This window comes from Alternaria ethzedia, assembly GCF_023757985.1.
Source record: "Alternaria ethzedia strain BMP 0044 chromosome Unknown scaffold_7, whole genome shotgun sequence".
Lineage (NCBI taxonomy): Eukaryota > Fungi > Ascomycota > Dothideomycetes > Pleosporales > Pleosporaceae > Alternaria > Alternaria ethzedia.
This window is the reverse complement of record NW_026056200.1, coordinates 1,032,730-1,056,679: the sequence shown is the minus strand read 5'-3', so window position 1 is coordinate 1,056,679 and position 23,950 is coordinate 1,032,730. Positions and strand designations below refer to the sequence as shown.

Sequence of the window (23,950 nt, the reverse complement as noted above, 5' to 3'; positions counted from 1 at the left end):
GTGGGTATGCAGACTCTGTCTTGCTTCGAGCGTTATACTGCGCTACTCTATAGTGAAATCCGATGAGATATCGGCTGAGGCATTGAGTTTCGTGGGTTCCGATTTCAGTGTACGTTTTTCGCGTGAGCGATTAGTCGTCGAAGTATCGTCATTATGCCACTAGTCGAGGGAATCTGATTTTGATTATTTAAGATGAATACAAAGTGTCCGACAAGATTGTTTGATGGTGTGTCATCAAGGCAGAAACACGTCATGATGGGCTGATGACAAAGGATTGGATGTACGATATCGCGGTCATCTCTGCCGTTGATGCAGAGCGCAGTTGCAACGAGTCAGCAGTAAATCCGTGTATTCTTGATGGAAACCAGTTTGGGTGTAGCCCCTCCCACCCCATCTGTGACGTTGCAATAGTGATCGCCACAAAGATTACCCATAACACTCACGCCTGCTTAGGCGTGTTCTGCGGCACACACTTTTTCATCCTTAGGGCCCTGGTGTAACCGAAGTATCGTCACCCTTGACTTCCTCCCGTATGGGTACCTGTGGGCCCGGCGCTCATGTCGCAAACACTGGTCGTTGTAGTCCACGTGCATTCATTGGTTCGCAAAACCTGCCTGAGCTTTTGCTCGACGGTAGGGCAAACCGTGTACCTATCCTGAGGCTCTGGGGGTCTGGGGCGGATGGACGCTTCCGACAGCCCGAAGTGAAGCGCAGTGCGGTGGGCCTAAGAGGGCTGTGATTTGACGTACTCATTTGCGAAAGCGAGATCTGATATAGACTAATTTTGGGAATTGAATGAAATTTCTGAAGGATAGCTGTTCGTTGCTAAGATCATGTTGAAGTATGATGAAAGTGACATGTCACACGTCTGTGTGGGTACCTATACAACTGTTGTGTTAACGGTTCATCAACACATCCGCCAGGTGTTGCTACTACTAGTTGTTGCAAATGCGTAGACTGTTCTATCCCAGCAACTCAAGAGTGCAGGCGGGTCCCCCCCGCTTGTAGAAGTATGGGTGAATAAGTTACTTGTCACTGGCGCTGCGAACCTGCGAGGAATCCACATCGCTTAAAGACGCCCCATGGGTCGCTATAGGCTCCATGGTAGGGAAGCTATGATCTCCAAAGTTGAACATAGTGTGACCCATTAGGTGTAGGAGGCATCGTATGAGGAATGTGACAACTGTGATTGTAGTGCGATAACGGTAGTGCGGAGACTACAGCCCCTGCGCCCGGCCAGGGCGATCCTAGATCATCCTGGTTTCGCATGAACATCCAAGATTCGCTCCGTGCCATGGCAGGTGCATCGTACCATCTGATCATTAGGCGTGCCAGCGGCTAGAAGTTATACGTTGATATAGTTGCATCCAGGGCTGAGCCTCAGGTGGCGGGGCGTTAGGACTCAGGTCGCCGTCATGTGGTCGCCGTTGTGTTAACGCCGAACAACAACGAAGATGTCGGCGAGTAGGGTGCGGCTCAGCAATGTCTTCGTTCCATAAGCGGCTATCTCGTGTATTGAGGCCAATGTTCAGTGGTACGAGCGCTCAAATGAGGTGATGGGCCTGCATGGATGCCAGAGCTAGGATGAAGCCGAACAGTTCCAAGGTCGCTGCCGGCGCCGGCAGGCATCTTTTGCGCGGTCGCGGATGGACGAAGTCGGCTTAAGTCGACCCCGACGCAGTGGATCCACGCACAATTGACCCGCTTCGAAGTCGAGAACGGACGGGATCTGATTTGTGTTTTTAATGAGAGGCTGTTCAGGAGGGAAGCGTAGAGTCGCGATGGAGAAGCGACGCATGGCTGCGACCAATCAATGAAACCTTGGCACTCATAGTAGCGGCTACGACTTCCTTCAGACAGTAGCTGTGCTCGCGTTCATTGCTTTGGCCGCAGTTCTGAGGAGCCGAACTCCAGTCTCCACAACTACATCAAGAGTCGAGCTGTTCGTAATGTGGGCCCGCGATGTCTACCGTGAACGGCGGCACCGCGTGCCCCTCCGAAACGCGCGGACACCTCAGCATCCCACCTTGGCTTCAGTCACACTCCTTCGAACTCGCGTACAGAAAGCCACACAACTTCTTCTCGAGCTTCGAGATGGATTCCAGAAGTTCCGACAGCGTAGGCCGCCTTATTCTCGTCGTTCACATTAACGGCAGCGCTTCCGAAAGACAACGGGCCGCTTAGGCAGTGCCCAGCACGTGCTCGGGCAACACTGCAGCGAGCCAAAATTAGAACCGCTCAATGAGCTGTGCACCGGCAGAGCATGACACGCGATTTGGGTTCATGAACAGCATACTCTCGTGGCTCTCGTGGCAGTGCCAGTAATATTCGAGATGAAGCTGGGCTTACGCCACTCCTCTTTCGACTGCATGTTACCCGACAACACCCACATTCTGTCTATCGTGCGTTATTGCGACCCACCCGCGGCTAACGTAGAGGGATCTGACAGGTCATTCCTTATACCAGACTCAACGCGGCATGGCTCCTCGTCACAGGCGCGGGATCGTGAGCGCCACCAACCCTCTGCTTGGTGAATGAGGCATCCATCCACGCCAGTATTCGTGGCTTCGCCAACACTACTTGCGGCGATGGCATCACTCGCTAATTGACAGGGGCTGGCTTCCGGACAAGTAGTGGGGGTTATGGCGAAGACATCGTCGGCAGACTAACAGGCATACCTGCTTTCATCCATCCTAGACAGAGTCGCGCAATTCTCGCTGGTGCGTGGGTACCCCGGCCCAGACCTGCCAGGCACCCATCGCGGGTGCACGTCCTGTGGCTAGTCAACGGTCGGAGGGCTTGGGTTCGATACCAGGATACGGATCCTTCGAGGCTCCAACCAGTCCGCAGCCGCAAAGCCGGCTCTGTTGCTGTTGGATCATGAAGCTCAGATGCTCTGTTCCTGTGCGTCCAGTTTCCCCCATGTAGGGCGCAGACCATCAAATGTCAAGGTTTGATACGTGATTCTGCCTCGCAGTCAAGTCGCCATAAGGCTGGTATAATTCCTCCCGACGGGCCGTACTCAGGAACGCAAACGTACGTCAACCCCACTGGTACCTTCCGCATCAAATGTTGCCTTTCCATTATTGAACATGACCGATCGGTCTCCCAAACCACATCAACCCAAGACGACGACCATCTCACGAAGACTTAGGGACCGTGCCGACCAGAACCTATCTGTTCAGCCACCAGAAATTCCACAAATAAGAGGAGCTCGCTCCCACCGTGCCGCAAACTTGCAAACGCCCCGCCACAATCCCATTGATTATCAGACGCCCGGGTCGCACCCACTTTCGCTAGCCTGGAATACTTCACACGTTCTCGAAGACATTCCACCTGACAGCTCCTTCCATTTATTGACCTCTCATCGAGATACGTCTCCCGACTCGTCTCTTGCGCAAACAACATATTCTGCACACCACGAGCCACTCCAAGACTCCAACCCAGGACTTGCGCATAGCGTTAGCCCACAGTCGCTGCGCACTCCGCACAGCCAGCCCAGCCGAGCGCTGACCTTCTTCCCATCGCCATTAACGTCTGTTTCTGGTAACCACAACCTCGAGCTACAACTGCCGGTTGACGTCGGACAGTCGGACGATTCGTTCTTGGAACTGCAAGATATGAGGTATATCACTCTATCAGCCCTCAAGAATTGAGCCTGTTCTAATATCGACAGCACCTTGGGCTTCATGATGCCATCTTCGCAGTACGGAATGGGCCACTACGGCTCTCCACAGACGTCTTACTCGTCGGGCTACCCACCTCTTCAGTCTTACGCAGAACCAAGATCATCAGCGTCAAATCCATACAGCTCATCCTATGCTTCGAGTCCGCTGCCCAATGACAGCCAGCAAAGACGATCCGATCAACATAACATTCTACCGCCTTATCAGCCTCAGAATCCATCTCTTCCACGTAGCCCCTACCAACAGCACCAGCCCGTTGATTCGATGCGAGGACATGCATCTCCGATGTCTTCTACGGCCCATTCCTACTCCTATTCGGCCCCGCACAATAGTGTTCCGAGCCAGTCGATGGGAAGCAACTCTTACTCGCCGTAAGTCAAATTAAGCGCCTAGCAAAGCTTTCCACTGATTGAAGAAAGTCCACAGCCGTACCCTCCAACTACTTATGGTACTAGCGATTATCACCACCCACTGCCGACTATGTACCCTCCAAGTTCTACGACACCTGCCGCGTATCCATCGTACGAGTCTTCGCAGAGTGGCCCGCCGGCTGGTGGTCCAGTACCTGCGCTATCTTCATCTCCAAGTACGCAGGGCAGTGCAATGCAGCCACGTGTTGTGAACTCTAGACCGAAGCCCCAATGCTGGGAGCATGGGTGTAACGGACGGCAGTTCTCTACGTTCAGTAACCTTTTACGACATCAACGAGAGAAGTCAGGGACCGCCTCGAAAAGCTCATGCCCTAGGTGTGGAGCCGAATTCACGCGGACTACTGCAAGAAACGGGCACATGGCGCACGATAAGTGCAAGCCAAGAAGAGCGTCTGAAACGAGTGGGTAGATGAATCCTGTATCTCATCGCTCGATCGATCTAGAACTATCCAGTTCAAGGACAACCAAAGAAGGTGCTGGTTGAACTAAGTGTAATACCCGAGCACCAAGTGTCACGGTCTGGCTAAAGACATTAGGCTTCGCCTCGATATCGTGCAGCATCGACACGCACAGGTGGAAGCATGCCAGCTGGCGACCATACCATTGTGTGCCGCTTCCCAAATCGGAATTTGGCCCGCAGGACACCCGAAGCTTCCAAAGGGCACACTTTTACGCCGCAGGAATCGTAGCTACGACTTGTCTCGTACGCTTTAGACTTGTACACAGTCCCGGCTCCGTCACATTTCGTGACATTAGTGTTTGAGCACCAGGCTTCCAGCGAATCGCTCAACAGTCATCAGTTCCTATGTATATAATGTTTGCAAGCAAGCGCCTGTTCTTAATGAAGCCACGAATATACAGCTTCAAGGTCGCAAAGACCACCATCTCTTCGTATACTTGGCCAAATCGCTACAACATGGCCTTCTGTACACGGTCTCATCCCAATCTCAACTATTTGAAAGAGCGCGTATGTCATTTCCTCACACCCAACGTCGGACTCCTTCTCCTTCGTACCAATGAGACTGGATTACGAAAGAAGGCGTTGACCGACCCGTTCGAGGGATCGCGGGAGGATTTGGAGGAATGAGGAAAGCAGGAACATGGAGTTCCTGCTGGTTGAGGGTGCCCCTGTAGCTTTTCCCTGCGATGTATCCGACCACACGGGTCACGCAAAATCATCGGTCAGCACCTCTTCCCTATCAGGGTCCAAGAGCGAACAGAGCACCATGGCCGACGCTGTCCCGCACGGCATGCTTCGGCAATGCCGCGCGAAATCGTGCGAAAACTCGTACCTTAGACTGGGAAGGGAATTTTCCCGAGCACCTCTACGATTCAGCATTCAGCATCAGATCGTATGGTAGTTCCAGTAGGTTTGCAGCACTGTAATCTTAAACATGACTTGCGACTGATTTCACAACAGAGCCGTATGTCCATGACTGATGCTCTACCCGAATTCGATTCGATGCCTTCTCGATGCACACCAATTATCACGAGCCGGTTTCACATGCATTAGCCACAAACACGCGAGCCAGGCTGCCGACTGACCTCGCACGGCTTTTCTCAACTTTGAGTAACGATCAGTCTAGCGGGCCGTTGTCGCCACGACTTAGTGCGGGAAAAGCCTTGTAAAAAGCACCCACCGCTGTGGAGAAGGACCAACCATGTAACAACGAACCGAAGCTACCGAGAGGCGCCACTAACGCGCAGCGCACTATTCGACAATGGTTGTCAAGTGGACGACTGTGGTCCGGGCAATTGTATCTCATAGGAACCGTGCCATCGGTACAACAGCGGCTACGATACTGGTGGCCATTCGCTCCTCATCTCCATGTTGACATCACTGGGCAGCGGAACAATAATCCGCCATGCGAATGGTCCCTTGTTTCGGAAACCGACAACCGCGTAAATGGGCTTTCAGCACCGGGTTACAGACGTACATATGCATATATGCCACTCTGGGATACACCGGTGACGTGGATATTTCCGGCTTTAACGTACAATATGCAATCAAACACACGTTCGGTGGCTTACTGGTCGCTCGCACAAAGTGTGTGTGATTGAAGCTTCGACGTGCATGCTGCCAAGACAGCCACTGCAGCTCAGAAACGCGTCTAACGCTGTATTACTGATCAGGAAAATGAGTATAGAGATCATTATTCATGTTTCGCCCTGCCTCTGCGGCGCGGGACCCGCACTGACACACAACACAATGATACGCATCCGACTCTAGGACAGACTCGTGGCCCAAATCCGATTTGCAAGGTCATGTCTCTGTCGCTTGGCCTTGCAAACCCGGCAGACTTAGCGTATAGTCGGAACCGAGTCGCTGGAACCACCCCTTGCTCATTGGCCCCTTACCGCTTTGGAGAGGGATTGTACCTAACCACGCGGGATTTCGGTCCAATTCAAGCACCGGGAACAATGACGTGAAAGGGTCCTCGGCGGTCCATCATGCTTCGCCCCCACAGCCAAGCGCGTGCCCGACACGTCTTTTGCTGACGTGTGGATGGAGCTTGGAGAATCGCCAGGATGATCCGGCGGGGCGCGGCTGCGCGGGAAGGATGACAGTCACTTGATCCCTCAGTGTACTTAGCAAGGATGAGACAAGGGGAGCACGAAGTACATTCATTCGGCATCACGTGAAAACCGTTGTGTTTGGCTCAGATCTCAGCACCCTACAGGCGGCTAGCTACAAGGTAATGCAATGGACGATCCGGCATGCAGGACCCGCTAGGGCGAACGGGCTGACTTGAAGTAACGCCGCGGCTTCAATCACTTCACTCCGCCGTCTGTGTTGCCCGCGGCTGGAACGATCGAGCTATCGGACCGCTCGCCAATTTGTTAAACGGAGTCTCAACGATGCAGAACTGCCTCTAGGAGGTTGATGACCGGAGTGTTTACCAACCTAGGACATCAGTGCCGGCGGCACAGTGACGGGCGTCAGCCCTCCCTTGTCCACTTTGCCTATCTGAAAGCGTCTAATCGTATGTTTCCTCAGGCGACCATAACACCGCCCCACCCCACAGCAAAACTACCTTCTAGATCACCTGCATGAGTCGATGAACGCAGCACAGTGTGGCCAAGAAATGATAGACATCTCACCTGCGTACGTATCGTTCGATCTTGACGAAATTGTGGCCCATGTGTGCATCCAGAGATCTTCCGTGGGAATTTCACGCACTGTGAGCGTCTCCACGATGTGATCGAGACGCGCAAGTGACCCGGCAACGTACCCGAATCCGACCTGGTCTCGCGCTCGCGCCTCTAGATCACCGCGCCGCAACTGATGACCATTAGGCGGGCTACCCACAGTGCAGTCGGCGATATGTCATCGCTTGTCAGAAGTGAGGCATTCGCAACTTGTACACGAACAGAAAGCATCAGAATGCCATCCCCAGCAGCACTCAACCACCAACATCTGACGCGCATCCCCTTCGAGTGGTGAGCCGTCGCAGAGAGAACAGCCGGAGTTTCGAACCATGTGGTCCTCGCATGTGCAAGGCTGACGTGCATGGTCAAGGTTACACATGGGGCTCCAGGGCAATGGTTTGGCTCGTAGCGCTCGCGTGTCCACTACTGCGGGAAACGTGCAGTGTCACCTTCGAGAAAGCCGGCTAAAGTCAGAGCCGTCCACCAGATGGGAGGACTGTTTCAATGAGGCGGCGGCATGTGCGTGGGAATAGATTAACCGCACATGGCGGCCAACAGCCGTAACAGGGGTCTTCAGCAGTCCTTTCATGATGGTGGACGCGAGCCTGTCATACGGTCATATCATTGTCCCATATACGTTTAGGTGTCTGTTTCGTAGCATTTCAGCCTCAACCGCCGGCTGAGCTTTAGCGGAATCCTGCGCCGAGATGTTCTGATGCCGTCGTGCACTGGGGTTTGGTCGGCATGTGTCTTTTGTGCTTCGATTCGAAGTCGCTAGAGTGTCACATTGTCTGGCGACTGCAGCATCATCTTTAATCTCGTAACGCCTTCTTAGTCTGGTAGGCAATGCGCTGAGCTGGTCATTGCTACCGGCCTACTCACATGTAGGTAAGGTTATTGGGTACCCAGCCTGCGCCAACATTACGCCCTTCTCGTGTCTGAACCCGATCGTCGCCCTAAGCCCGTCGATGCCTGGCGTTCAGATACGAATACGCGTGCCGTGCCGGAATCAGTCAGCAATAAGACCAGTGTATGTTATGATGTGACATGATCCCAGACATCGTTCTTGATATGCAACTGGCAGAACAGCATACATAGAAGAAGCCCTCCAGAACCAACGCGGAATGCAGATATGGACCAAGTCTTGTAAAGTCTCCACGAGACTGGAGACGTGACCAGCAAATTCGTACTTTGCTCTGCTGAATGCAGGCATGGATATTCACGCAACAGATGATCGTATGGCAAGATGGTTTTGCATTCTGCAGTCCACACGATGTTTCTAATGCTGTTGGCTAACGAATGTGTTGATACCTACCAGTGAGTACTGTGCCTTGAGCCGACAGTGATTTTGGATTAATGCAAGGTCAGTACGGATACGATATGTAAATCGCACCAGGAAAAAGGGCGTCTGCTGTTGCGGCGATCCGTGTTGAGGCTGAGAGCGATGGATGAGGGCCGCTCCGCAGACCGGTGACTCCCCGCAGAGCTAGGACCAATGACGACCAATGACTAACACGGCAGTCGCGACCTCCATACTTCCAACAGTCGACGACCATCTCATGCCACCGCAGCTTCCCCGTCACTCAGAGCATCACCATCACTATAGCTACCAACACTCATGTCTCTCTCTAATTTCTGAACGCCAGCTCGGCACCCTCACGCAACTCGTCGACGAGTTGCCTCCAGTCATTGCTTGACGAAGTTCCACTCATCGTTTGCCTTACACACCCGTCACGATGCTTCCTTTATTATCGCAATTATTTCGGACGCACTTCTTACACACCAACTCACGATCAATACCACGCTTACTCACCAGCGCAACGCGGCAATACGCAACTTGACCAGTCTTACCCCGACCGCGCCTTCCCGCGAGGAATAGAACCACGAAGACACATAACCTCTACTACGCAATATGGCCTCCATATTCACCTTCGACCCCGATCCTCCGCGCGTTTCGTCGCCGTGGGCAATCACACCCATCGGCGACGTTGCGCGATCCCCGGTTCCAACCACCAAACCCCGGCGTATTCCTTCGACTCTCGGTGGCCTTGACGATGAGACGAGCGCGAATGCAACATCCCTCCCCACCGATATAGATTACACACACATCACACGGCTGGAGGCAGAACCCCAGGATGGGCCTACGGAGTACAAGCTACATCTGCTGCTCAGGCGACGGAGGTCATTCACCCGTTCCAGTACCGCACGCCATATATCTGGGTCCATGCGTCGACCAGAAATACCTATACCAGCGGGTCGCAGCGTATCAGAGTCCGGCGTCCTGGCCAACACTCCTCCACCCTTGGCCTCCACACAGTCCAAGCAGCATCGTCTGGAACAGCTGACTACTCAGTTGCTGTGGCGCCTACAGCAGTCATGCCCAAACCACATGTCATCATCCATGGCACCTGTCATACCTCACTTCCCCGATGATGCACGTCTGTCAGCCCCCGAGATGCCTCAACGTCTGCTGCCGGGATTGGAAGAGAGTAGTGGTGCGCTCTACGAGATTGGAGTCGCGGACGACGGAACTATCGTTGGTCTGGCAGAAGACGAGATGGAAGAGAGCCTGAACAATTTGCGCGCCATGGCTGCAAGCTTAGGCTGTGGAATCGAGGTTATGCGCAGGGTTCCAGTGGGCGACTGCGAGTGGATAGAGAATCCTGGCACAGTACAACAGAGGGTGGTAAAATCGCAACTACTAGTTGCCGAAGCTCTGGTCCGCCCAGAACAGCACTTGATCGATCATACGAAGAGGAATGAGCAGGATGCAGCCCACGTTCCGTCTAACTCCGGTGCTAGCAACGTTGGGGCTCTGACCAACGAGTCTAAAGGAGTCACTGAGCAGATGCGTGTATCAGTGACCGGTGCCACCATGTCCGGTAAATCTAGTCTACTTGGCACGCTTTCTACCGCCACGCTGGATAATGGCAGAGGAAAGAGTCGCCTGAGTCTTTTGAAACACAGACACGAGATCGCATCAGGGATGACCAGCTCTGTCACTCAGGAGTTGATAGGGTACCGTGATGTAGGAGGCTCGTCACGCGTGACTAACTATGGCTCTGAGGACATTGACTCATGGGTTGACATTCACGCAGCTGTAGAGTCAGCAAAAACCGGCCGACTTGTGTTTCTCTCTGACTCAGCTGGTCATCCTCGATTTAGACGCACCACCGTCCGTGGAATTGTTGGCTGGTAAGTGATCACTGCACATAACAGCTCTTCCTTCCTTCCTTCTTTCACGTATACTCTTTTTGGGCGCCTTATTCTCATCATGTGGTGAGCTTTGCTAACCTACCCATCAGGCAACCACATTGGACACTTCTGTGCATTCCAGCTGACAACACCAGTGAGTCTTCAGGCAAGCTCGGAGCATCACCTTCAGCAGAAGAGATACTCGGCCCAGCAGCAGCAGATCTGGATCTGTCTCGTGCACACCTTCAGTTATGTCTCGCCCTGGAATTGCCGCTTGTAATTGCCATTACGAAGTTCGATTTGGCTAATGCCGGCTTGAAAGCCTCCATGGCCAAGTTGTTTACAGTGTTGAAAGCCCACAGGAGGAGACCTTTTCTTGTCCACGATCCATCTACATCTGTGTTAGAAGCCGATCTACACACAATTGAAGGGGTCGATCTCGAAAAGACGGACGAGGCTCTGAGTCCCCATGCCGACTCGCCATTTGCGGCAGTGCCGGTAATATTTACTAGTGCGGTCAAAGGAACAGGAATTCGGAACCTTCATGCATTCCTTCGACGCCTGCCCATGCCTGCGGAAATGAACTCATCAGCAGATGTATCAACTTCACCACTATTCTACATCGAAGACGTCTACAGCGTCCGCACGAATACACCAAATGATCGATCTGCCATCATTGGGGGCTATCTTCGCTACGGGTCTATCGCTGTTGGCGATGAGCTACTTCTAGGACCCTACCCAGTGGATATCAGCTCTGATGACAGCGACAGCGGGAGGGCGATACCAAATCGCAAGCCCTCTATACCGCAATCGAGGTCATTTCCTGGCGCACTGAGCACGAAATCGAAGAACACTTCACTGCGCGACCGACACAGTGAGTGGCGACGTGTTCGCATCACGTCTTTACGCAATCTGCGTCTGCCCGTGCGGACGTTGCATACAGGCCAGGTTGGTACCATGGGTATCGCCCCCGTCGACACACCGATTGTAAGTCCATCGATCAACAGGATACGCAAAGGCATGATACTGGCGGCTCGCGAGCCTAAAGCGCACAAAGTCATTACAGTACGATTCGAAGAGGGGCAAGCAGAAGGCGTCAAGGATCTCGGTGTCGGTAGCGCAGTCGTCGTCTACATTGCCAGCGTCAGAGCTTCATCGAAGGTACTTTCCGTTTCTGCTGAACGTACCGAAGCCCCTGCGCTGAACATTAATGGAGACGATGATGCTTTCGGGTTCGGCTTTGACGACGAGGTGGAGAAGTCAGCAACTGAGGGTGCGGTCATTGTGACCTTCCAATTCATCGCTTCGCGCGAGTTCGTAGAGATGGGTGCCAAGGTGTTGGTCATGCCTGGTGGTGGGCCAGGGCTTTTCGGGGGTAATGAGAGGGGTGCCAAGGGTATGGCTGGGCTGGAAGGGTTTGTTGGCAGAGTAGTGGACGACGCTTAGTAAGGTCGTGGTCATGAAAGCCTGCTATCACGTCTTCCAGGTCCGAGAATGAGTAGGCATGCATCGTTGTATCAATCTTGTTTAGCAATGGCGTTGGAGGCTACGGTCGGGGTAATAATAATATTTCGGTTTATCTTGCACGAATATGTTTCGCGCGCGAAGAAAGCGAATAATGGATGACTTGGCTCATCAAATATCATTGCAGACATCACGATAATCACAAAGGTCAAGAGATGTTGCACGCCCTTCCCCACACGCAGGCACTACACCGCACGCATCCATGACAGACACGCACATCATGCACCCACGCGCCTCATCACCACAGAATCGCATACCATCCTCACCCGACATCCGTAAGGACCGGCTAGATATACAAGCAGCTCAGAGTGAAAATCTGGGAGGGAATTATGCACGCACCGCCCACAGCTATCAAGACAGACGGCACCTTCTACATTACGGGAACCTTTCGCCTGTGAGGGGTACTAGGGGTAAAAGGAACGATTGTCGGCGACTGTGGGTTCGGTACGGTAGTTGATGTATCGCTAGGCTATACTGAGCAGCAGGAATGGGTCTGGTCGCTGAGCTCCACCTTAGGCCGCGAAAGCATGTTTTGGGTCTGGGCTTTCTTTTTGAGAACACGAACGAGAGGAAAGAGACATGTTAGGGAGCACTGGGAACCGCTTACCGCATGTATGGCGGCTGTGATAATCAAGATGATGATTTGGGGATATCGTATTCAAGTACCGGCTTTCCGTGCATTCGGAGCACATTCTTTTATTCAAAGGTAAATCGGTCGTTGCACTGTCGTTTGTGATCAAGCCGCTGACGAGGCGAAGAGAACCTTCCGAGGCCCACCCATGGTCAAGTTCTTGGAAACGGCTGCACTAGTTCCGCTGCCTTCCATACTTTCGAGCATCCTGTCCATGCCACCGAGATCAAGCTCGCCACGAGTGAGGAGAGCCTGGTCGGCTCGGGTCGAGGTTTCGTCTTCCACCTTTTCGCGCGCGAACATGGCGTTTAGATCACGTCCAAGAGGCTGGCTGGTGCTGGCGGTGATGATGAGGCGGTGCTCTGCTGAGATGAGAATGTCTCTTGGGACGGCCATGCGCGAGGCTTGGGCTGTGGTGTCGAACTGCGAGACCGAGGTGATGGATTCGCCGCAAAGTATAACGTCCTGTTGTTGGAGACCAGGGCCAGGTAAGGAACCTCCGCTGCTGGCGGAAGCAGTGCGAGTCCAGAACTTCATCAGATCTGCTATCCTGTGGATCTCGGACCCGTACCAAATGAGGACCGAGTCCTCTGCCGATACTCCGTTGTTCGACGTGATGCTCCCGACAGAAACGCCACCTCTGGTTGCTACTGTCGAACTTGACGCGCTGCCCTGGAACAATGTTTCCTCTTTCCGCTTTCGAGTATTCGGTGTCATTGGAGCGAGTGAATTGCGGCTTCCGCGCTTTGGACTCGATGCGCCGCCAGAGGTTCCTTCTTTCTCGGCTGTACCAACATACCCCCGAAGAGAAAATGCCGATGGATCTGCTGGAGGACTTGGACCAGACCGGTCGACATCCCAGACGCCCCACTCGCCATCTGCCAGGAGAGCTATTATATGACGACCATCGGAAGCCCACGCTGCGTCGATGATAGCTTTACGCGATGGGAGAACAGCAGGAGTGAGCGCAACGTTCTTGACGCTCTCGAAGGATGACCTGAAGGTCCCAATGAATGCTCCAGGCTCTGCGCGACTACCGCTTCCTCGTCGTTTACGGGTCGGTAATGTAAAAGGATCGTAGATGCGCGTAGTACCTGCTGAGTCCGCAATGAGTAGTTGCGAATGGCGAGGCTTCGGATATTGAGCGGTGTTGAAAGCGATACGAGAGGCAGGCTTGCTGAGAGCCAGCGTCTTGTAAGGCGCGACAGGATGGGACACCTGTAGTGCCGTCTCCGACAGCTCAAAACGGAACAGCTTGAGCAGACCTCCCAACTCGGCGGAGTGGGATGCCACAAGTATGTCGAAGCCGCCGTCGGCGCGCGATTGGGGTTTGCGCCTGGAGTTCGCTGTGTCTTCTTCCTCTTCGTCCATATCCACGTCGTCGTCCCCATCTTCTGCAGAGCTTGGTTCTCCCCTTGCAGTCCAAGTCATAGTAACACCCATCGGAATGCTCTGGTGACCGTGGACCTTGACAATGTTCTCGCCGAATTGGGGTTTCACGCTGTGCAGCTTGTCTTTTGCGACATGTGGAGGAGGGCTCAGAGGCAGCGTGATGACACGAATGGTGGAATCGGCGCATGCGACAGTGAAGACGATGTTTTGACTGAATATGGGAGGTATGGTATCTGCGGGTCGGAGGGTAGACGCGCTCGGTATTTGGGGTACGGCGATGTGGAGGACTTGGGTGCTGAGCGACAGGGACAGCTGCTGAACGATCGAGGCATACGGCTGGTCTGGGTCGAGCTCTTCTTCTTCATCCTCAAACTCAGCCTTAGGCAGCGGCTCCGCGGCAGCTTTGGCAGGCTCGTCATCGTCCGAGTCGATGATCATGATGGCATCCTTGCTTGTTCCATTGACTTTCGCTGGCTTCGTCGGCTGCTTGGGCGGCGGCGCAGTCTTCTTCAAGGGCCGTCCGCCTCTCCAGAGAATGCCGACGCCAGTCTCGTGGCCGTAGAGTACGATGGTCGAGCCATTGGGGGCTTTGACGGGGTATACGGTGGAGTCGTGTACGCGACGCGGAAGCTCGTACCTATAAGACGCTATGTCAGCAGTCGCGTGACGCGCAGCGCGGGGAGAAGATACCTCAGCTGAGTCAGCTTCCCTTGCGTCGTGACAATGGGCTCCATGCTTGCAGCTCGAGGGTGGTGAACGAGGCTACCGCCTAGGTAACGAGGAAAGGGCGAAGGATGCGACTTCTGCCCGAAGCGCAACTATAATCAGAACGTCTGAAAGGTTTCTGATTGTTATATTGGCAGTACGAGAGGTGCACGAGTGGCGCGACGTGATGTGTGAGGGTGAAGGAAGCTCGGAGGTGCTGCGGAGTTTGTCAACATTTCCCTGGGGAAGTCGCGCTCGACCGCAGCGCGTCACCTCAGATCGCGCGCCCCGCGCAAACAAACCGCCCTTCTCACCCCGACGCACACCCGCCACCCGAACCTCCCTCATGTTGCGGGCCAATCTTTCGCATGGCCTCCCTTCGCTCAATCGGGGTCCACAAGCCCTCTGCCCTGCAGTATCTGGTCCAAGAATCCATCCTGACCGACGATAGCACCGACCGTGACTATGTCTGGGATACCTACACCGACGACAGCCTCGATGGCTACACCGACGAGCTCGTCACGACCGAATACCACGTGATCTGGTCGAGAGGCGGCGTCATACGCAAGATATTCAACTTCGAGGTTGAGAAAGAGAAGGTCAAGCAGGCGCTCTTGACATGGTTCTTGGTAGACGAGCCCTCCCATGGCACCGACGAGCCTACCGACAACTCGTCAGAACACAAATCTGCCGACCCTGCAAAGAGCTTCCTCACCCAAGGGACCCAGCCTGCTACCGATCCCACTGCGCCAGCCAGTCCCACAACGCCCACGGCGGAGAAGCTATCGCGTGCTCTCGTCGTGTTCTTAAAGTCGCAAGCACACGTCTTCTTCCTCTCGGGCAGCACACACATTGTAAACCTGCCCTTCGAGGTGGACAAGGCCTTTCCTGCAGCAAGGGGTGTTGTGCTACAGAGGAAGCTTGCTCCTTTGCACCCTGTGCCCACCAGTCCGCAGCTGCCGTCGGCTCCACAGAATTCCTTCCTCACGAACAACCAGTCTTTCCTCTCACAACAGTTCTCCTTTTCACAGAGCTTTCATAAACCCCACCGGCGGCATGGCTCTTCAATGGGCGCATCGCGACATGGTAAATCTCGCCTGTCGGGTGCAAACACGTTTCTTGATGATTTGATCAATCCTATTGCGCCTCTAAATCCAGAGTCGATACCCAGGTTATATTCCTTCACAGACCCGCTGTCGGAGCTGGGACTGGTGGTCAGCGTTATTGCAGGTGGTGATCGCAGCAGCTTCTTGACCTCCCAAGGCTCAGGTCACCGGCGACTCGAGGCAATTGACAAAGCTGAGGAGATCATCTACGTGTCTCCGCGGAACGAGATCCTGTTCGATCGCAGTGGTAATGACAAGCCTCTTCTACTAGTAGTCACAGCAAACCACGAGACTAATGTATTTACCATCTGGTCTGCGGCCTATCTTGAGCCAAAATCAATATCAAGTTCTCGCAAACAGCACATTCCTCTGCCAGTAGCCAAGTCTCGACGCCGTAGCTCATATGGCGGCACTGCACCAGGAACAGGCGCAACTACGCCGGCAATTCGTGGAGCTGACAGATTGAGGGAAAGCTTTGGTGGTGCTCCACGCAGCAAGACTCAGCCCCCATCCTTCAAGATCACCAAGGAACGTCTCTCTGACCAAGCAGTCGACGACGCTCTTGCCTCACAGCTCAATCCCGACTCCGACATCACCCGCCAGCCAAAGGAGTCTAGGCGAGTAAGCTCGCTGTTGTCACGGGCTGAACTCTCAACGAGCTTCGACAGAAGCGCGTTTCAGGACATGGCAACGTCCCGCACCAGTATTGGTGGCAGCTTCAATGCAAGTCAGCGAAGTAGGCACTCACTGGGTCACGATCGTACAAGTTTTGGTGGCTTCTCACAATCTCGGAATCGAGCTTCCACCCCTGGTAGCGTTACATCCCGAATGAGCTTAGGTGCTGTATCGATCGATGACACCCTGGACGATGTCATGGACGAGGATACATTCGACACTATAGAAGACTACGACGAGCTTGATGATCTGTTTGCACCGCCTGATGGTAAAGGAGGGCCGCAACCTGGGGATGGACTCCACAAAGAGCTCATCATCAGTGTCATCGCAGAGCTCCCAGTTACACAATACCTCAAAAGTGGCCTCTTTGCCCTTGGGAACCCTTCAAATACTGAGGCAAGTCAGCATCGTTCCCAGAAAGATGACGTTACTAACGCTTGAGTAGGAATGGCATGAGCCAAAGGTACTGACGCTGAATGCACCCTTCAATTCAGCAACCCTTCATGAGAGAAAGCTATACCTGTACATATCCCATCCGTCACTGCAACTTCCACTGGAATGTGAGCTCGCAGTCTCACGAAGAAGACTATCACCATCCGCATCGGCCACCCAGTCGGGGTCGTCCAGTGCGGCTCCTCGATATGCTTGCGTACCGAAATTTGTCAGCTCGCGACAGCTCGATAACGCACTGGATCTTGTGAAAGTCCGTGATGGTCATGTCGAGCGAATCGCGCAACTCAATTCAAGAAATCCCCAGGAATCTTGTATATCGTTGACTGCAGGTTGGGGTAGCCACCTACCGGTGAAGCTCACCTTGGACTCCATGAAGATGTTTGATCCGTATGCCATCATACAACGCGATCAAACCAGAGCAACGGTAGGGTCAAGACGTATCATAAAACCGAGTCAGCCGTTACGAGGGCTATCATCATTAGGGAAAAGCGGCAAATTAGAGCTACATGACGGTGAGCTGCGTCGCCATCGGATGGTGTTGCGTCTGTCACCCTCGAATGGCTATGTTGCTGAACTCTTCCGAGTGCTTTCAACGGTTCTACCAAACTATGCAGGCGAATTCCTACTGGAGATTTGGTGGAACATTCGCAAATCGCTATCGGATGAGGGAGCGGAGCATGTGAGTGCTGATTGGACAGCTTTCGTAGCGACTCTGCTCACTCTCGCGGTACCCTTCATCGATGAGAAGAAGGGGAAGACGGTCGCTCGTGCAAAGTCAACTCAGCGAAGAAGTTCTGGGCGTCCTGCAAGCCAAGCCAAGCCAGACGAGTTTATTGATGACGAGGACTCAGCATGGCGTCTTATGTGCAATCGCCAGACGTCGACACCGCAGGCCAAGAGTTGGGGGTCCTCTCCCTGGGCCTGGGCGTTGCACTCTAGTCCGACATCGACGGCGATGAGTCCGCCGGCCAAGCGTGACTCACTGCAGCGCCAGTTGCCAACAATCGCTCAACAGATCAGCATAAAAAACGGCATGATACCAACTTGCCTCGAACTTGCTCGTCAGTATGTCCAGTCACCGATCGGCAAAGCCACCAATGACCATTGGAGACGAATGTCTCCCTCGGAGAAGCAGGATCTTCGCATATCGTCTTTGTCTGAAATTGTGGTGTCGCTCCATCTCTTCCGTGAAGAGCGCAAGCTTGACACCCTATGCCAAGATTTCTCTGATATGCAACACGGGAATCTCGCACCCGTGTTATCACAGATTGGGCACTGGCTTCGTTGGGAAGCATGGGATTGGAGACAGGGTGGATTCTTCGATCTTGATGGGGGTTCAAGTCAGGATTGGGCATATGACGAAACCACATTGATCAGCAAAGTTCGGCTGCATGCACAGCCATGGGATGCACCTCCCTCAATCATGGAATGGATTAGCACTGTCACAGGGTCCCAGCATTATGCCCCATTCCCCACACTAGCGATGCTCATACGGAAGTCCAAAGCCTCTCCACACTCGTCCATCAACATCGACGAGATCATAGCCGGGGTAACGCCCAGGACTGTAGCATTGCACAGGTTCTTCCGCGACATAGATCCTGCATCGAGCCCTAAGAAGGTTGTAGAGCTGATCAGGACCTGCAATATCAGCCCTGAGCTGTTAGCCACGTTGCCGGAAGCCGCCAAAGCACCACTCATGGAAGCTATTACCAGATGTCAGGCGAATCCACCTACTACATGGTCGAGCTCACTACTCAGACTCGTCCAGCGCGAAGACTTGGATCTTAGCCACACGCCAGTTGCAGACTTTGCCCACGATAGCCACTTGGCCACAACAGGCGGGGGTCTGCATGTAGCTGGCACAACACGAGACGTTCACACTATATGTCAAGGCGCTGATCGAATGGAAGCAATCCAATCAACATCTGAAGTTGATCGGCACTACATCACGCGACTCATCTTCCGCGAAGATAGGCGGTTCATGGAGGCATACACGCTGCTAGAGCCTCTGCGGCAGACTGTCGCAGAGTACAAGGCTGACAACCGGCAAGACGATGCAGCAATGCTTGAGGGACAGAAAGCACTTATGCAATGGGTCATGGTGCGCACGTTCTCTCTGCCGTTAGGCAGTTCCATGATCAAGTTCAGCAGCAAGAAACCTCTGCTGACAGAGAAATACCCGCTATACGGCTTCTCGACATCGTGTCTCATGAAGCCAATGGGTAACGTTGTCACTGCAGAACGGCAGAATTATTCCGAGGAGAAATACTTTTGGGCATTCTTCAACGCTGGTGCTGCAGCTGGTCTCAGCATATCGCGCGACGCCCAGGGCATCGACACGTCATGGATCATGTACAACAAGCCTTCAGAGTTGACGAACAAGCACGCTGGACTGTTGCTTGGCCTTGGCCTAAATGGCCATCTGAGAACGATTGCCAAGTGGCTGTCTTTCAAGTACCTTACCCCCAAACATACCATGACTTCGGTCGGCTTATTGTTGGGCTTGGCCGCCTCATTCATGGGTACCATGGATACGCTGGTTACAAGACTGCTATCGGTGCATGTCACAAGAATGCTCCCACAAGGGGCAGCCGAGCTAAACCTCTCTCCCTACACCCAGACCACAGGCCTGATGGGCATTGGTTTACTCTACTACAACACACAGCACCGTCGCATGAGCGAGGTGATGCTTTCAGAGATCGAGTTTGTTGAGATTCCAGACCCATCAGAACCACCCGATAGTTTGCGGGATGAAGCTTACAGGCTGGCTGCGGGCTTCGCGCTCGGCTTCATCAACCTGGGCAAGGGTAAAGATCTTAGAGGCCTCCACGATATGCGTATTGTTGAGCGTCTCATGACAGTCGCTGTAGCGCCTAAGCCCGTCAACGTCGTTCACATCCTCGATCAAGCCACAGCTGGAGCAGTCATCGCCGTTGCCCTCATCTTCATGAAGACCCACGACCAGACCGTCGCGCGTAAGATAGATATCCCGGATACGCTGCCCCAGTTCGACTACGTTCGCCCAGACATTTTCCTCCTCCGCACCCTCGCAAAACATCTCATCATGTGGGATACCATCGAGGCTTCGGACTCCTGGATCATCAAGAATCTGCCGTACGATTATCGCGAAGCCTGGGATCTCAAAGGCATTACACGACTCCGTAGCGAGCAAATGCCCTTTTACAACATCATCGCAGGTCTGCTGTGGGCTGTGAGTCTCAAGCATGCTGGTACGGGGGATATCCAGGTCCGCGACTTCCTGATCAAGTATCTGGATCAACTGATACGTATCAACAAACTGCCCGCCATACGCTATGATTCCAAGCTTTCCAAGAACACAGTCCGGAACTGTCAAGATCTCATCGCTTTAGCCGCCGCAACTGTCATGGCAGGGACTGGCGATCTCGACGTCTTCCGTCGCTTGCGCGGTCTCCACGGCCGCATTGGTCCGGATATCCCCTACGGCTCTCATCTCGCAGCTCATATGGCCTTCGGCACTCTGTTTATCGCAGGTGGCACACAGACCTTCAGTCGTAGCAACAAAGCCATTGCCAGTCTGATCTGCGCCTTCTACCCCCTGTTTCCCTCCGACGTACAAGACTCGCGGGCCCATCTTCAGGCGTTCCGTCACTTTTGGGTACTAGCCGCCGAGCCCAGATGTCTTGTTGTGCGGGACGTAGACACAGGACGCGCAATATCCATGCCCATCAACGTCGTCTTCAAGAACAATCAAGAAGGGAACGAGGAGCCACAAACAAAGACATTAGTAGCACCCTGTCTCCTCCCGGAGATCCATCTCATCAGCCGCCTCGAAACAGCAGATCAGACATACTGGCCCACGACCTTAGATTTCGTACACAATCCACTTCATCTCAAATCTTTCGAGCGCAATCAAACACTAAACGTTCGCCGTCGATCTGCCCATGATACGTACGCCACGGCGTTTAGTTCTACTCTCGTCGCCCTCAATGACGCCCAATCATCGAAGACCGCAAACCTCCTGTTCCACTGGATCTTCACCCTCCCCGCGCTATCGCAGTTCATATCTGCCAGCGACGCAGGACTCATATTGCCACTCGATCAATACAGTAAGAGCTGGTTGGATCCCGGAGCCACAGTTGTGGAGTCCAGGTTGGTGCTAGGTCGGCTGGCGAAGAGCTGGAAGGTTGAAGAGCTGAGGGAGTTGAAGGGCGTGTTTGAGTGGGCGGATGCGGCGTGTCGGCAAAATGGCAAGCTGAGGTGGTTAGGTAGGGAGGTTGTGGAGAGGATTAAGGCGGGGGTTATGGACCGGGGGAGGGGGATGGGCGGGTAGGAGGGGATGTGTGAGATGAGGGCATTTGCCGCATGAAGTTTTGGGGAGAGGAGTATCTAGAAGGTGTAGGAAGTAGCATTTCAAATTCACATTGTTCAAAAGTGATAGATAATATTGCAGGTATTCTGCTTGATTTGAGAACTCCACATCTATGATATAAATGCATGCGCGTTCGAACGTATCGTCTACCGTCTAATCATCTAACTATCATATATACATGCGTCGCAACATTAAACGTATATAAACATGACCTCAATCACCACTCTATTTCCCCCTCGCCTCCCTAATCCCCCATTTCCCCACCTCGGCCATAGCCTCCTCACCTCCCTTAGCTAACCTCTCATCCTTGAGCACACCAGCCAAGCACTGCCATCCATCTCTACCTCCACCCCACTTAAGCACCTCATTCTTATAAAGCTCCCCATTCTCCCTATCCAAACTACCTTCCTGGCCATTATGCTGGAACACATCTTTCCAAATCTTCGCTGCTAGCGCACGGTCAAAGAGGTAAGAATAATACGTGGCCCCGTATCCGAACAAATGGCCAAAGAAGCCTTGCCAAGCCGTACCAGCAGGTTCAGGAACAGAAGCATACTTGTTATAGACGTCGTGGTACACTTTCGTAGAGTTGAAGTTGGGGTCTGCGGCGATGGGGGAGTGGTACACTTGGTCGAGCATGCAGAGCAGGATCTGGCTTTCGAGTTCAGAGTACTGGTTCCGGTTATCGATGGCGAGTCGAGCTTCGACAGCGGCCATGGGGACCGGCGCATCAGTTTCCCAGTGGCGCGCGTAAAGACCTAGGACGTGGGGGCAGAAGGCGAAGTGCTCCATTAGGACCGAGGGTAACTCGGCAATGTCGGTTGCGCAGCGGGTGCCGGAGACGTTTTGCAGGGCCGTGCGACCGAGGATGGAGTGCAATGCGTGACCCATTTCGTGGAAGAGAGTGCGCACGTCGTGGATGTTGAGGAGGGTGGGGCGGGAGTGAGAGGCTTTGCTAAAGTCGCAGATTAGTGCTATCGTGGGGAGTTGGAAGTAGCTGTTTCGTTCGGCGTTGTATAATACTGGCATGCCGTCTGTGGCGGCTTCGATGGGAGAGGAGAAGCGGTGCGGCATGTGGGCCATTTCTTCCATTTCTGAAGGGAGGATTTCGCGGCTGCAGCGGAGGGTGAAGTGTGCTGGGTTGGGGGTCTTGCCAGGTCGGGAGTATAAGTCGCAGTATAGCACTGCGATGTGACCTTCGCTGTCTGAGATGACGTCTAACCGGCGGACACCGTCGTCCCATACTTCCCCTGGTTGGGTCTCTTTGGGTACGAAGCGGACGCCGTAGAGTCGGTCGAAGAGTCGCGATATACCCTGCAGTACAGTGCCAACGGAAAAGTATGCAGACAGAGAGTCAGGCGTGCGCTGCCTGTAGTGGCTCTCCATAGATGCTAGCATCTTCTGTGTGTAATAGAATTTATCCCAGGCGTTGATGCGATCGGGGAAGTTGTCCTGGTGGGCGTCGCCTCTCTTCAACTCCATCAACTCCTCTAGATCAGCGAGAACAGCCGGCCGGCTGTCCTCATACAGTGCTTTTAAAAATGTGTTGACCGCTTCTGGTGTTCTTGCCATCTTATTCTCCAGCGTCATGTGCGCGAATGTCTCGTAGCCTGACGTTTGGGCCAATTCCACTCGCAGTTTCAATAGCTTTTCTAGTCGCGCGATGCTTGGTTTATTGGCTGTCCGGACAGCTTGGTACGTCTCTTGCCGTACATCTGCGTCGTCTACGAATCGTAAAACCGCTTGCGATTCGGAATGCATGGTAGAGATCTTGGTCTCACCCCATTTCGTGAGCGCCTTTGCGAGGTTTGGGTCCAGCCCTCTCAGCTTCGACGACTTGAACCTCAAGTCCCGTTTCTCTGGCGCCATACCTTCCACAAACTCGTTCCCTACGTCTGCAATCTCGCCGCTCAGATCTACCAGCCGCTCCCTTGTCTTTTCGTCTAGTCCGATGCCAAATCTTGAGAAATCCTCCATCAATATCCGCGCAACGATGCGCTCCTCCTCGCTCCATGTGTCGTACACCTCGGCTATCTCCGAAGCCTTCTTCAGCTGGTCGTGCAGTACCGGCGTGGTGTTCAGCTGGTTCATGTACTGGAAGACCGTCTGATAGGCCTTCATCGCCATCATCTGGAACTTGCGATCCGGATGCGTGCCTCTTACAAAGTCGGCCAAGTCTATCACCCGACATAGTAGATCGCTAAGCTTGTCCAGGTCTTTGACCATGTGCTTGAAGTCCTCCGTCGACTGCGCGGCCGCCACCTTTTGCACCACGGCATTGCAGCGTTGTATTGTTACGGTAACGAAGTCGACGAAACCCTGGGGATGGGTGAGGTATTGGTTCCCTATTATTCCCGTGGGCTTTCCCTTTTGCGATGCGCGCTTGAAGTCATTCCAGAAAGATGCGTTGTCGAAGACTTTGCGCAGGGCGTCATCATCTGTCTTGCCGCTGGCAGACAGGCCGTAGAGAGCGTTGGGCGGCGCAGTGTCGCGTGCTTTGGCGGCGGCGGCGAGGGTGGAGTTGAAGCGTCGTTGGCGTTGGGAGGAGCGCAGACATTGTTGGCAGACCCATGGCGACTGCTTTGGGCGAGCGAGGCGCTTGAGCATATTGGGTTGCACGGGTGAAGGGTGGGCTGGCAGAAGTCGGACGA

General features: G+C 53.8%; 5 protein-coding genes across 5 annotated transcripts; 3 read left to right on the top strand and 2 right to left on the bottom strand.

Annotated features, from left to right (window-relative positions):
* Nucleotides 1-9,179: 9,179 nt before the first annotated feature.
* J4E87_004176 (uncharacterized protein) lies at nucleotides 9,180-11,908 on the top strand (the record flags this gene model as incomplete). Its single annotated transcript, XM_049375799.1, has 3 exons — nucleotides 9,180-10,285; nucleotides 10,433-10,462; nucleotides 10,618-11,908. The coding sequence occupies 3 exons, from the start codon at nucleotides 9,180-9,182 to the stop codon at nucleotides 11,906-11,908; spliced, it is 2,427 nt and encodes an 808-aa protein (XP_049234784.1).
* Nucleotides 11,909-12,722: 814 nt separating this feature from the next.
* On the bottom strand, nucleotides 12,723-14,743 carry J4E87_004175 (uncharacterized protein; the record flags this gene model as incomplete). The annotated part of the gene is made up of 2 exons (XM_049375798.1): nucleotides 12,723-14,646; nucleotides 14,700-14,743. The coding sequence occupies 2 exons, from the start codon at nucleotides 14,741-14,743 to the stop codon at nucleotides 12,723-12,725; spliced, it is 1,968 nt and encodes a 655-aa protein (XP_049234783.1).
* Nucleotides 14,744-15,082: 339 nt separating this feature from the next.
* J4E87_004174 (uncharacterized protein) lies at nucleotides 15,083-16,936 on the top strand (the record flags this gene model as incomplete). The annotated part of the gene is made up of 1 exon (XM_049375797.1): nucleotides 15,083-16,936. The coding sequence occupies one exon, from the start codon at nucleotides 15,083-15,085 to the stop codon at nucleotides 16,934-16,936; it is 1,854 nt and encodes a 617-aa protein (XP_049234782.1).
* Nucleotides 16,937-17,318: 382 nt separating this feature from the next.
* J4E87_004173 (uncharacterized protein) lies at nucleotides 17,319-21,260 on the top strand (the record flags this gene model as incomplete). The annotated part of the gene is made up of 1 exon (XM_049375796.1): nucleotides 17,319-21,260. The coding sequence occupies one exon, from the start codon at nucleotides 17,319-17,321 to the stop codon at nucleotides 21,258-21,260; it is 3,942 nt and encodes a 1,313-aa protein (XP_049234781.1).
* Nucleotides 21,261-21,524: 264 nt separating this feature from the next.
* OCT1 (Mitochondrial intermediate peptidase) lies at nucleotides 21,525-23,906 on the bottom strand (the record flags this gene model as incomplete). Its single annotated transcript, XM_049375795.1, has 1 exon — nucleotides 21,525-23,906. One exon carries the CDS (start codon nucleotides 23,904-23,906, stop codon nucleotides 21,525-21,527), a length of 2,382 nt encoding a protein of 793 aa, XP_049234780.1.
* Between the last annotated feature and the right edge of the window lie 44 nt (nucleotides 23,907-23,950).